Source organism: Lactuca serriola, chromosome 4, assembly GCF_051521515.1.
Source record: "Lactuca serriola cultivar US96UC23 chromosome 4, Lser_US96UC23_V15, whole genome shotgun sequence".
Taxonomy (NCBI): domain Eukaryota; kingdom Viridiplantae; phylum Streptophyta; class Magnoliopsida; order Asterales; family Asteraceae; genus Lactuca; species Lactuca serriola.
In genome coordinates this window covers 96,631,231-96,640,313 of record NC_136411.1, presented here as the reverse complement: position 1 = coordinate 96,640,313, position 9,083 = coordinate 96,631,231, and the positions used below count along the sequence as shown (strand labels likewise).

Sequence of the window (9,083 nt, the reverse complement as noted above, 5' to 3'; positions counted from 1 at the left end):
ATATATATATATATATATATATATATATATATATATATATATATATAAGTTTGTCGTCAAAATCGAAAACAAAGAGGTATTGTTATATATTGGGTTAATATCCATTTTATATAATGGGTTTTCTGATTAAACCTTAATTTCCTATTTTTTTCCTTTGAAAAAGATTTTATTTATTGTTATTTTGTTTTGGCCTTTTTAATATTATTTTTTTCCAAAAGAACTTGTTAAATGTAAGGGGTTTTCGGGTAAAATAAAAAATACAAGGTTTTTTTTTCAGAAAAAAATAAAATAAAGGTTTAATATGGAAAAATGTAATGTTTTATGTTTATTAAAACTTATATATTCCGCATATGTATAACCTTGATCACCTATTAGGTGACCCGTATGAAAAAAAGTTCAATACTATGTTACAAATAATAATAAGAGTAAAAATAAAAACGAAAAAACTCTTAATTATTTAGCAAAGGTTCCTCTTTCGTATGTTGCCATTGATTCACTCTATTTCTTGCTTGGTCCACCTGTAAATTTTATAAACACAGTTACAATATTCACAATAAACAAAGAAAATAACTTTTATATTATTAAAGATTTCACCTCTTTATTCCAATCCGTTCGAAAAGTAACCCATAGTAAAATAGTTGTTTGCATCGTCATGCCCCCCACTAGGCCCGACCATATTCCCTACATTTTATATGCAATAAACATTTTATATATATATATATATATATATATATATATATATATATATATATATATATATATATATATATATATATATATATATATATATATAAACACATCATCCAAATCATTGATATTTACTCTTATATGAATAACAATTTTTTGTATATACCTTAGCACCAAAGTTAAACTTGAATGCCAACAAAACACCAAGTGGAACTCCAACCACATAATAGCATCCAACATTCACATATGCTACAAATGCTTGCCATCCACATCCAACCGCAACCCCTATTTATATATATATATATATATATATATATATATATATATATATATATATATATATATATATATATATATATATATATATATATATATATTCATTTTCACTTTAATTTGTCATTTACACTGTATTTGTTACAAGACGATACTACACCTGACTAGACAAACTTTCTAGAACTATTTTTTTATTATCAGACTGAAAAAAGACATTCATATCTTTTCCACAAAGATATCAAGTGAGTCTGTGTCCCATCTTGTTCCACCTTTTTGGTGGTATAAAAATTAATATCAGTCACAGTCAAACACAGTACAGTCTGTTCAAGTTACCTGAAAGGACGGGTTGAATGCCATTGAGGAGGATGGAAACCGCAAGGAGAGGAGTAAGTTCGGAGACGGCATTCGCGACAGTTTCTCCTTCGGTAAAAGCATAACTAATAACGTGCCGTGTAGCTAAGAGAATGATAGCGCATATCAAGGCCACCACAAAAGAGCTTAGTGTTACCACTACAACAGCAAATGCTGCTGATTTTGGATGTCCTGCACCTAATTCATTGCTAACTCTCACACTGTCATATATATATACATATTTTAGGTAAGACAATGACCGTAACAAAAACAAACAGTAAAGACCTTCCAAATTAAAAAAATAAGTTATGGACCAAACACCAAACACGCAAATTTCCCTAAACCATAGGGACCATTGTTGTAATTTACTCTAAATTAACTAAACAAACACTCACAGCATCGGTCCAATGATTCAAATCCTCCTTACTTTTTGGGCCAACCGGTGGTCCAACCCGGTCCATATATATCAATGTATAACTTGAAGTTTGAAACTTTGAATCATAATCATACACAATCATACCTTGCAGCAGCATTAAACCCGATTGAAATCATCAAAACCCATCCAAGAATCGTTCCACAAACAGCCAATGAATCCAATGCAATTTCCGGATTCGGAAGCAAACCGGCGATCAAAATCAGAATCTGAAAATACCACGTCTCCAGACACAACATCACCGCCGACGCCGTCGACAGCTTCAGAAACGCCCAAAGTCCCGAAAACGCCTGCGCACTGAACCCAGTCCACGTCTCCTTAGTCCGATCACTCTTCACGATATACACAAATTGCGCCACCACAATCGCCCACCATGAAAAACTCAAAATCAGGGAGGCGCCGAGTAACCCCCAACCCCATATGTACAGTGCGACATAGGTGAAGATAACGTGAACGACGAGCATTGCTGCGGCGATGTAGGCGCTAGGGTTGACGATGCTCTGGGCTTGGAGGAATTTTTGGATTGGGAAATTGGCGGCGTAGGCGAAGATTTGGGGGATGAGGCCGTAGATGAAGAGGGAGGCTGCGGCGGCGATTTCTTTGGATTGGCCGATTAAGAGGAGGAGGGATTTGGAGAAGATGTAGAGAAACATGAGGGGAATGGCTGTCGCCATTAAAAGGATGGTGGATCTTTGGAGGTAAATGCCGAGCATTTCGAATTGTTGGGCTCCGTATGCTTGTCCGCAGAGTGTCTCCACTGCACTTCCCATTCCAAGCTACACAAAATAAATACAAAAAGAAATTAAATATATTCCTTAATAATGACCAAAAGACCATTATATTTTATCATTTTTTCTAGTTAAACCGTTAAATTTTTATTTGTGCTAAAAAAAACACTTTCTATTTGCATTAAAAAAGTATTTGTTTTTTTAGAAAAACCTCTACGACAACCACTATGATCTGCATTTATGTTAAAAAAAATAATAATAATAAATAAAACCGTCACCAAACCAAATTTTTTGAAACAATATAATTCTTTTTTGTAATTAAAACTAATTCTAATATGTAAGAGTGACCATACTTAAATATTTTATCAAAAATTGATGGTTTTTTTAACTTATTAAAAATTGATAATTAAACAGAATTTTTGAAAAAATATAGTGTTGTTTGCTTTAGCAATATGCTTTTAGTATTATTATACTTTTATTTGTTTATTATATTATATTATATTTTTTTTAAATGTATCTGATTATACTTATACCAATATGATAAATATAGGTATTTTTTTAGGCTATAATTGGATAGATTTTATAAAATGTAATCTCGTACTAAGAAAATAAAGAAACAATGTTATAATTTAAGCACGTTGAAGTTAATGTCCATGAAAACAAGAAGAAGACATCAACTAACTTTTGTTAGATATACTTTGTATTTCATAAGATATAGAAAAGTTAATTTTATCAATAAGCTATATCTCCGTTTCCATATCAAAAAGTCGGTTTATAACAATCTTTTAAAAATCAATTTTTTAGTTGAATCAGTTTGGTGACCGGCTTCCAGCATCTGACGGTGACATCCGTCAGTCTTCAAACTATATACACTCTGAAATTTGTTTATTTTGCTTTGGAAATAGGTTTTTTTAACGGTCTAAGTGAAGTCAAACTATACAAGTCAAATAAATCAGTTCAAACGATTTTTTACTGATTCTGTCACACCGATTTATCCCGGTTTTTAAAAAACTGTCCAGTTCAATCTTATCTAAAAATTAACAAAAAATCAGTCGTTATTGAATCGCTCTCGTTCCCAGTTCCTAGTTTGACCGGTTTTTAAAACATTATTTTATAAACTATTATTATGGTTTCAAAAAAATCTATTATTGTTTTAGTTGTTTTAAGAATATTTACATATATTGAAAAACATTTATGAATTCATGTTATAAGATATAACACTTGAAAATAAGAACATAAAATATGCAGATGTTGAAAGAGAATTCTAAATTGTTTTGCTATAGATCATATTACATCTAAGAACTATAGATAGTTTATAACCTTCCAAGGGCATCATTGTTATTGACATGTTTACTTTTCCATCACCTAAAGGTCCTAAATTTTCCATAAACTTGTATACCAATTTCTTCCCCTTCTTAGGAAAATATAAAATGAAGAAAAGTATGAAAATATAATTAAATAACTTAAAATCATCCAATATTTAAAAACACTAACAATAATTTAATTTAATTATTTGTAATAAAATAACACTTTTAATGTTCTTTTCTGAAAAAACAAAAAAAAAAACTATTAACTTTTCCTTTTTAAATCCCAAAAAGACAAATATGTAGAACATTGATTTTTTTTGTTTGAACCCGGTTTCAAGTTGTACATTAGATTCAGAACACATGGTCCGGACCGATCTATCCCTGGATTTTTATTTTTGTTTTTGCAGGCAGTTTTTAGTCTTTGAGACCATGTTGGATACGAAGTACAAACAAAACTTTTTTTTTTTTTTTTTTTTTGAAAAACGAATGGTTATTTTTTTACAAAAAAAATATTATTGAAAAAACAAATAAGTATTATTATGAAAACCCATTCTCATTATTATGAAAAAATATATAGAATGAGATTCTTAAAATTTTCAAAATCGGGTGTTCCTTTTCGGATATTTGTGGCCACAATAAATTTTAAAAGGAATATTAATTACTAAAAGCAATTGTTACCATAACACCATAGGCAAAAAGTTGGACGCCATTGTTGCCGAGGGACGCCGCCGCCAGCTGAAGGTTACCAAGGTGGCCGCAGAAGATTTGGGTGGACATCGACGTCACGTTGTTCAGCAAGTAAACTATGATCGCCGGACCTGCTAGCCGGAATAAACTGTACAGTTCGATAGCCATAGCCTTCTGGTGTCGCCGGAAAAAACTTAAACTCGTGTCAGATAGTATCTCCTCCAGCTCCGAGCTCACTGCTTCCCCCGGCGACAGCTGAACCACCGGTGAGCTCCGGTGATTTGACAAGATGGGGTGGGTCAGCTCACCTTCATGGGCGGAGCTTGAATCCATGGCCAAGGCTGAGCCCTGTCTAGAATCTGGTAAAATACTTTCACGGGAGCTCATGATTACATTATTGTCACCATTATATATTATTTAAATTTACATAAAAGGATATGTTGTTTCGTTAATTACAGTACCAGCCCCTAAATATTTGTAGTAATTTGTATTAGAGTGAATTTTTTTAAACTTGATCATTATTCATTATATTTGTTAAAGAAAGAAAATGTTAAAGTAGCTACAACACTATTGAGAATGTTAAATGTAACAGTCAAACATATCATTGGACTCTACATTAAATATCCTTATTTTATGTTTATAATGTTTTTCTTTATTTGGATGTATTTTGTATATTTTGTTTTGTTAGTTTGTTCTTGGATTGTTAGATATTTATGCAGGAGGACTTAATCTGAACATTAGAGAAATCTTCTGGATTGCGGCTCACATCAGAGAATTCTATGGAAACACACGGGTTTAACTCGATAGGATTTGGATGGATATAATTCGTTCCGAACCGAATTTCTTACCCGAAGTATAAAAGTCTAAGTGTGTGTGTTATTGGTCATAAGATACGAAATCTCAGACACTCCTCTCATCGTCTTCTCTCTCAGTGTTCTTAGTCTAAAGTTTGTCCAGTTTGGGATTAACTCGTCTGTAATCTTTTCATGTAGAGTTCTTTTGTTGTTCAAGAGTAGATAGAAAAGATTTGTAGTTCAGATTCTTTGTTATTGAGTGTTGAGAGTATTTTGTAGTAAGGCTTCTATGTAAGCATCTTAAAACCCAACTGGTTCTTAATAAATAAGAATTGTTGATGTTGTGCAGATTTGTGTGTTGAGTTTGTTTTGATGGTATCAGAGCCAAGTTTGGTTGTTTAGGTTTTCCGATCTAGATGTCTAGGTGTGCTAGGGTTTGGAGTCTTCAATCATTTTGGTTGATTCGCTCTAGATTGGCCCTTTCTTGCGTCTCTGATATGTTATCAGGTCTTGAGGTTGTTTGGTGGTTGATCATATCTGGTAGTTCTCTTGTCATCGTCTCTTAAGTGTAAACGCTTAGTTAATTGTAAATGTTTAGGGTTAATTTCTGTTAAACCTAACGCTTAACATCAACCTTCGTTCAACATTAATGGAATTGTAAACAAGAAGCTATTAACATATTTGGTTACTGGCATTTGAATGTTTGTCTTCTTCAGTGGTAGATCTGTGTAGATATATCGAAACTACATTGTAGTTTGTTGTTGCGTTTTTTTGTGGATTATTGTATGTTTTTCGCCCTCCTTTACTTTTAATGAGTAAATAGATTCGTTGTTCAACCTTTCTAGTATGCTATTTACGCATTTTGTGAATCTATGTAAGTTTTTCCGCTCATCCTTCTTGTCTATGATTAGGTTTTGTCCTGGGGTGGTTGTGTTTTTTTGTTTTTTGTGTATACGATCTATTAGTTATATGTCTGCACTCACTGTTAACATTTATAATTCATTTTGTTCTGGTCTGAAATTGACTACGATTCTGAGTGTGCTATAAAAACTAATCGTTAACTGTGACTGCTAGAGGTTCAGATTCCTAAGTCATTTTCTTGTTTTTTCCTTAGTTTTTTTTGTTGATCTTTGTGCTTAGTCATGACTGGGACACTTGGTGATTCATCTAATATGTTGTTGTTGATTTTGATGATCCTCTTTATTTGCATCCATCTGATGATTTTGTTACCATTATTATCAGCTTTAAAGTGCTTGGTACTGAAAATTTTAGAGTCTGGAAGAGCTCTATGTCTAGAACTTTGAAAGCTAGAAATAAAAGTGGTTTATTGATGGAACTTAATTAAAAGATAAAAAGGATCATGTTAGATCTCTTAAGTGGGACAGAGTAAATGCTATTGTGTGTTCTTGGATTCTTATTTCTCTATCTCACTCTGTTTATATTAGACATGCTTGTTCTGAATTTGCTCTTGATATTTGGATTGAATTAAATGATACTTATTATAAAGTTGATGGTTCTGTGGTGTTTAATTTGCATCAGCGTATCAATTTTCTTACTCAAAGTGGCTTATCTGTCTCTGATTACTATAATAAACTTGATGGTCTTTGGAAAGAGTTCGATGGTTTGACTAAATTTACTGAATGTGTTTGTGAGGCTACTACTTAGTTTAATAGTCATTCTAAACTTATGAAATTAATGTAATTATTGAGTGGCTTATATGACTCTTTTAATCAAGTTAAGAGTCATATTTTAATCATAGATCCTTTTGCTTGATGTTAAAACAGCATTTTCAGTTGTGTCTAGAGAAGAATCAAAACAAAAACATGGTTTTGTGTCTGTTTCTTCTAGTAAAGGTCAAACTTCAGCTTTTGTTGGGAAAATTAATGATTCTAAAAGGTTTAAAGGGAAAAAAAATCAGAATCTCTTGTGTAAAAATTGTGGGTTAAAAGGTCATACTATAGAGAAATATTATAGAAATCAAACTTGGATAATTACAATTTTACCTCCTGGTAGAAAACCAATAGGTTGTAAATGGCTATATAAAATTAAATATAAATAAAATATGGAAGTTGAAAGATTTAAAGCTAGACTTGTAGCTAAAGGGTATAGTCAAAGAGGAGGAACAAATTATGTGGAGACATTTTCTCCAATTGCAAAGATGGTTACTATTCGGTCTATTATTACTCTTGCCATTAATTCTGATTGGTTGTTGTTTCAACTTTATGTTAATAATGCCTTTCTTTTTGGTGAGCTTGATGAAGATGTATATATGAGTCTACCTCTTGGTTATCATTCTAAAGGTGACAATCAAGGCTATAAGCTTTTAAAATCTTTATATGGTCTACAACAAGCTCCACGGAAGTGGAATGAAAAATTATGTGTTTCATTATTTGAGTTTGGTTTTGTGCAAAGTGTGAATGGTTTTTCTCTGTTTATGAAAATCGGAACAAACTTTGTTGTTATTTTATTACTTTATGTTAATGACATTATTCTTACTCGGAATAATGTGGAAGAAATAGATAAGGTTAGAATGTTTTTAAAAACTAAGTTTTTGATTAAAGATCTTGGAAAGTTAAAGTTTTTCTTTGGAATTGAGGTTGTTGATATTATAAATGGTATATTTTTTACTCAAAGGAAATATTGTTTAGAGTTAATGCATGAGTTTGGAATGTTAGGGTGTAAACCTGTTAAGATTTCTCATGATTTCAATGATGTTATTAAAGGTGATGGAGTGGATAAATATGATTTTGTCTTACAAAATATAACTTTGTTTCAAAACTTAATTAGGTAACTTATCTATTTAAGTATAGCTAAACCTGATATTTCATATATTGTTCAAGTTTCGAGTCAGTTTATGCATTGGCCCCGGAAGTCTCATTTGAATACATCTTTGAGGTTACTTCGTTACTTAAAGCCAAGTCATGGTAAAGGAATTTTTGTGTTTAAATCTAATTTTTTGTCATTAAAAAGTTTTGTTGATGCTGATTGGGCAGAATGTCTTGTGTCTAAACGTTCTGTAACAGGATATACTGTGTTTTTTTGGAGACACGTTAATTTATTGGAAAAGCAAGAAACAAGAAACATTGTCTCGTTCTTCTACTGAATCAGAATATAGGGCTTTAGGCACTGTGTCTTGTGAAATAATTTAGATTTTAAAAATCTTATTTGATATTGGTTTAAAAGATTTAAGTCTTGTACCTATTTTATGCGATAATGAATCTGCTATAAAGCTTGTATTAAATCCTGTTTTTTATGAGAAGTCAAACCATTTTGAAGTTGATACTCATTTTATAAGAGAAAAAGTTTCAAAAGGGGTCGTGCAAGTTGTTAAAGTGGATTCTAATTATAATGGTGTTGATAGATCCAAAATGATTATTTTCGTAATCGTACAGGGCTTGTTGATCCTTTTCAAGAAAGTTGTTGGTTATCCAATGATTAGTCTGAAGGGGGGGGGGGGGGGGGGGGGCTATTGAGAATGTTAAATGTAACAGTCAAACATATCATTGGACTTTACATTAAATATCATTTTTTTGTATCTTTATAATGTTTTCCTTTATTTGGGTATATTTTGTTTTGTTAAGTTGTTCTTGGATTTTTAGATATTTATGCAAGAGGACTAATTCTGAATATTGGAGAATCTTCTGGACTACGGCTCACATTAGAGAATTCTATGGACATGCGGGTTTAACCCGATATGATTTGGGTTGATATAATCTATTTCGACCCGAATTTCTTACCCGAAGTATAAAAGTCTAAGTGTGTGTTATTGGTCATAAGATACGAAATATGACACACTCCTCTCGTCGTTTTCTCTCTTAGTTTT

General features: G+C 31.7%; 1 protein-coding gene across 1 annotated transcript; it reads right to left on the bottom strand.

Moving 5' to 3' along the window:
* Nucleotides 1-295: 295 nt before the first annotated feature.
* Nucleotides 296-4,838, bottom strand: LOC145102152 (protein DETOXIFICATION 40-like). Its single transcript, XM_079039520.1, has 6 exons — nt 4,458-4,838; nt 1,832-2,520; nt 1,294-1,532; nt 854-972; nt 595-681; nt 296-518 (listed from the first exon to the last, which is right to left on the bottom strand). Exons 1-6 carry the CDS (start codon nt 4,797-4,799, stop codon nt 450-452), a joined length of 1,545 nt encoding a protein of 514 aa, XP_078895646.1. The 5' UTR covers nt 4,800-4,838; the 3' UTR covers nt 296-449.
* Nucleotides 4,839-9,083: the final 4,245 nt, after the last annotated feature.

Coding starts and splice junctions, on each gene's coding strand:
- LOC145102152 (XM_079039520.1), bottom strand. CDS start 4,799: ATGGATTCAAGCTCCGCCCATGAAGGTGAGCTGACCCACCCCATCTTG. Junction 1,533..1,831: donor GGGTTTAATGCTGCTGCAAG/GTATGATTGTGT, acceptor TATATATGACAG/TGTGAGAGTTAGCAATGAAT. Junction 682..853: donor AGTTTAACTTTGGTGCTAAG/GTATATACAAAA, acceptor TATAAAATGTAG/GGAATATGGTCGGGCCTAGT.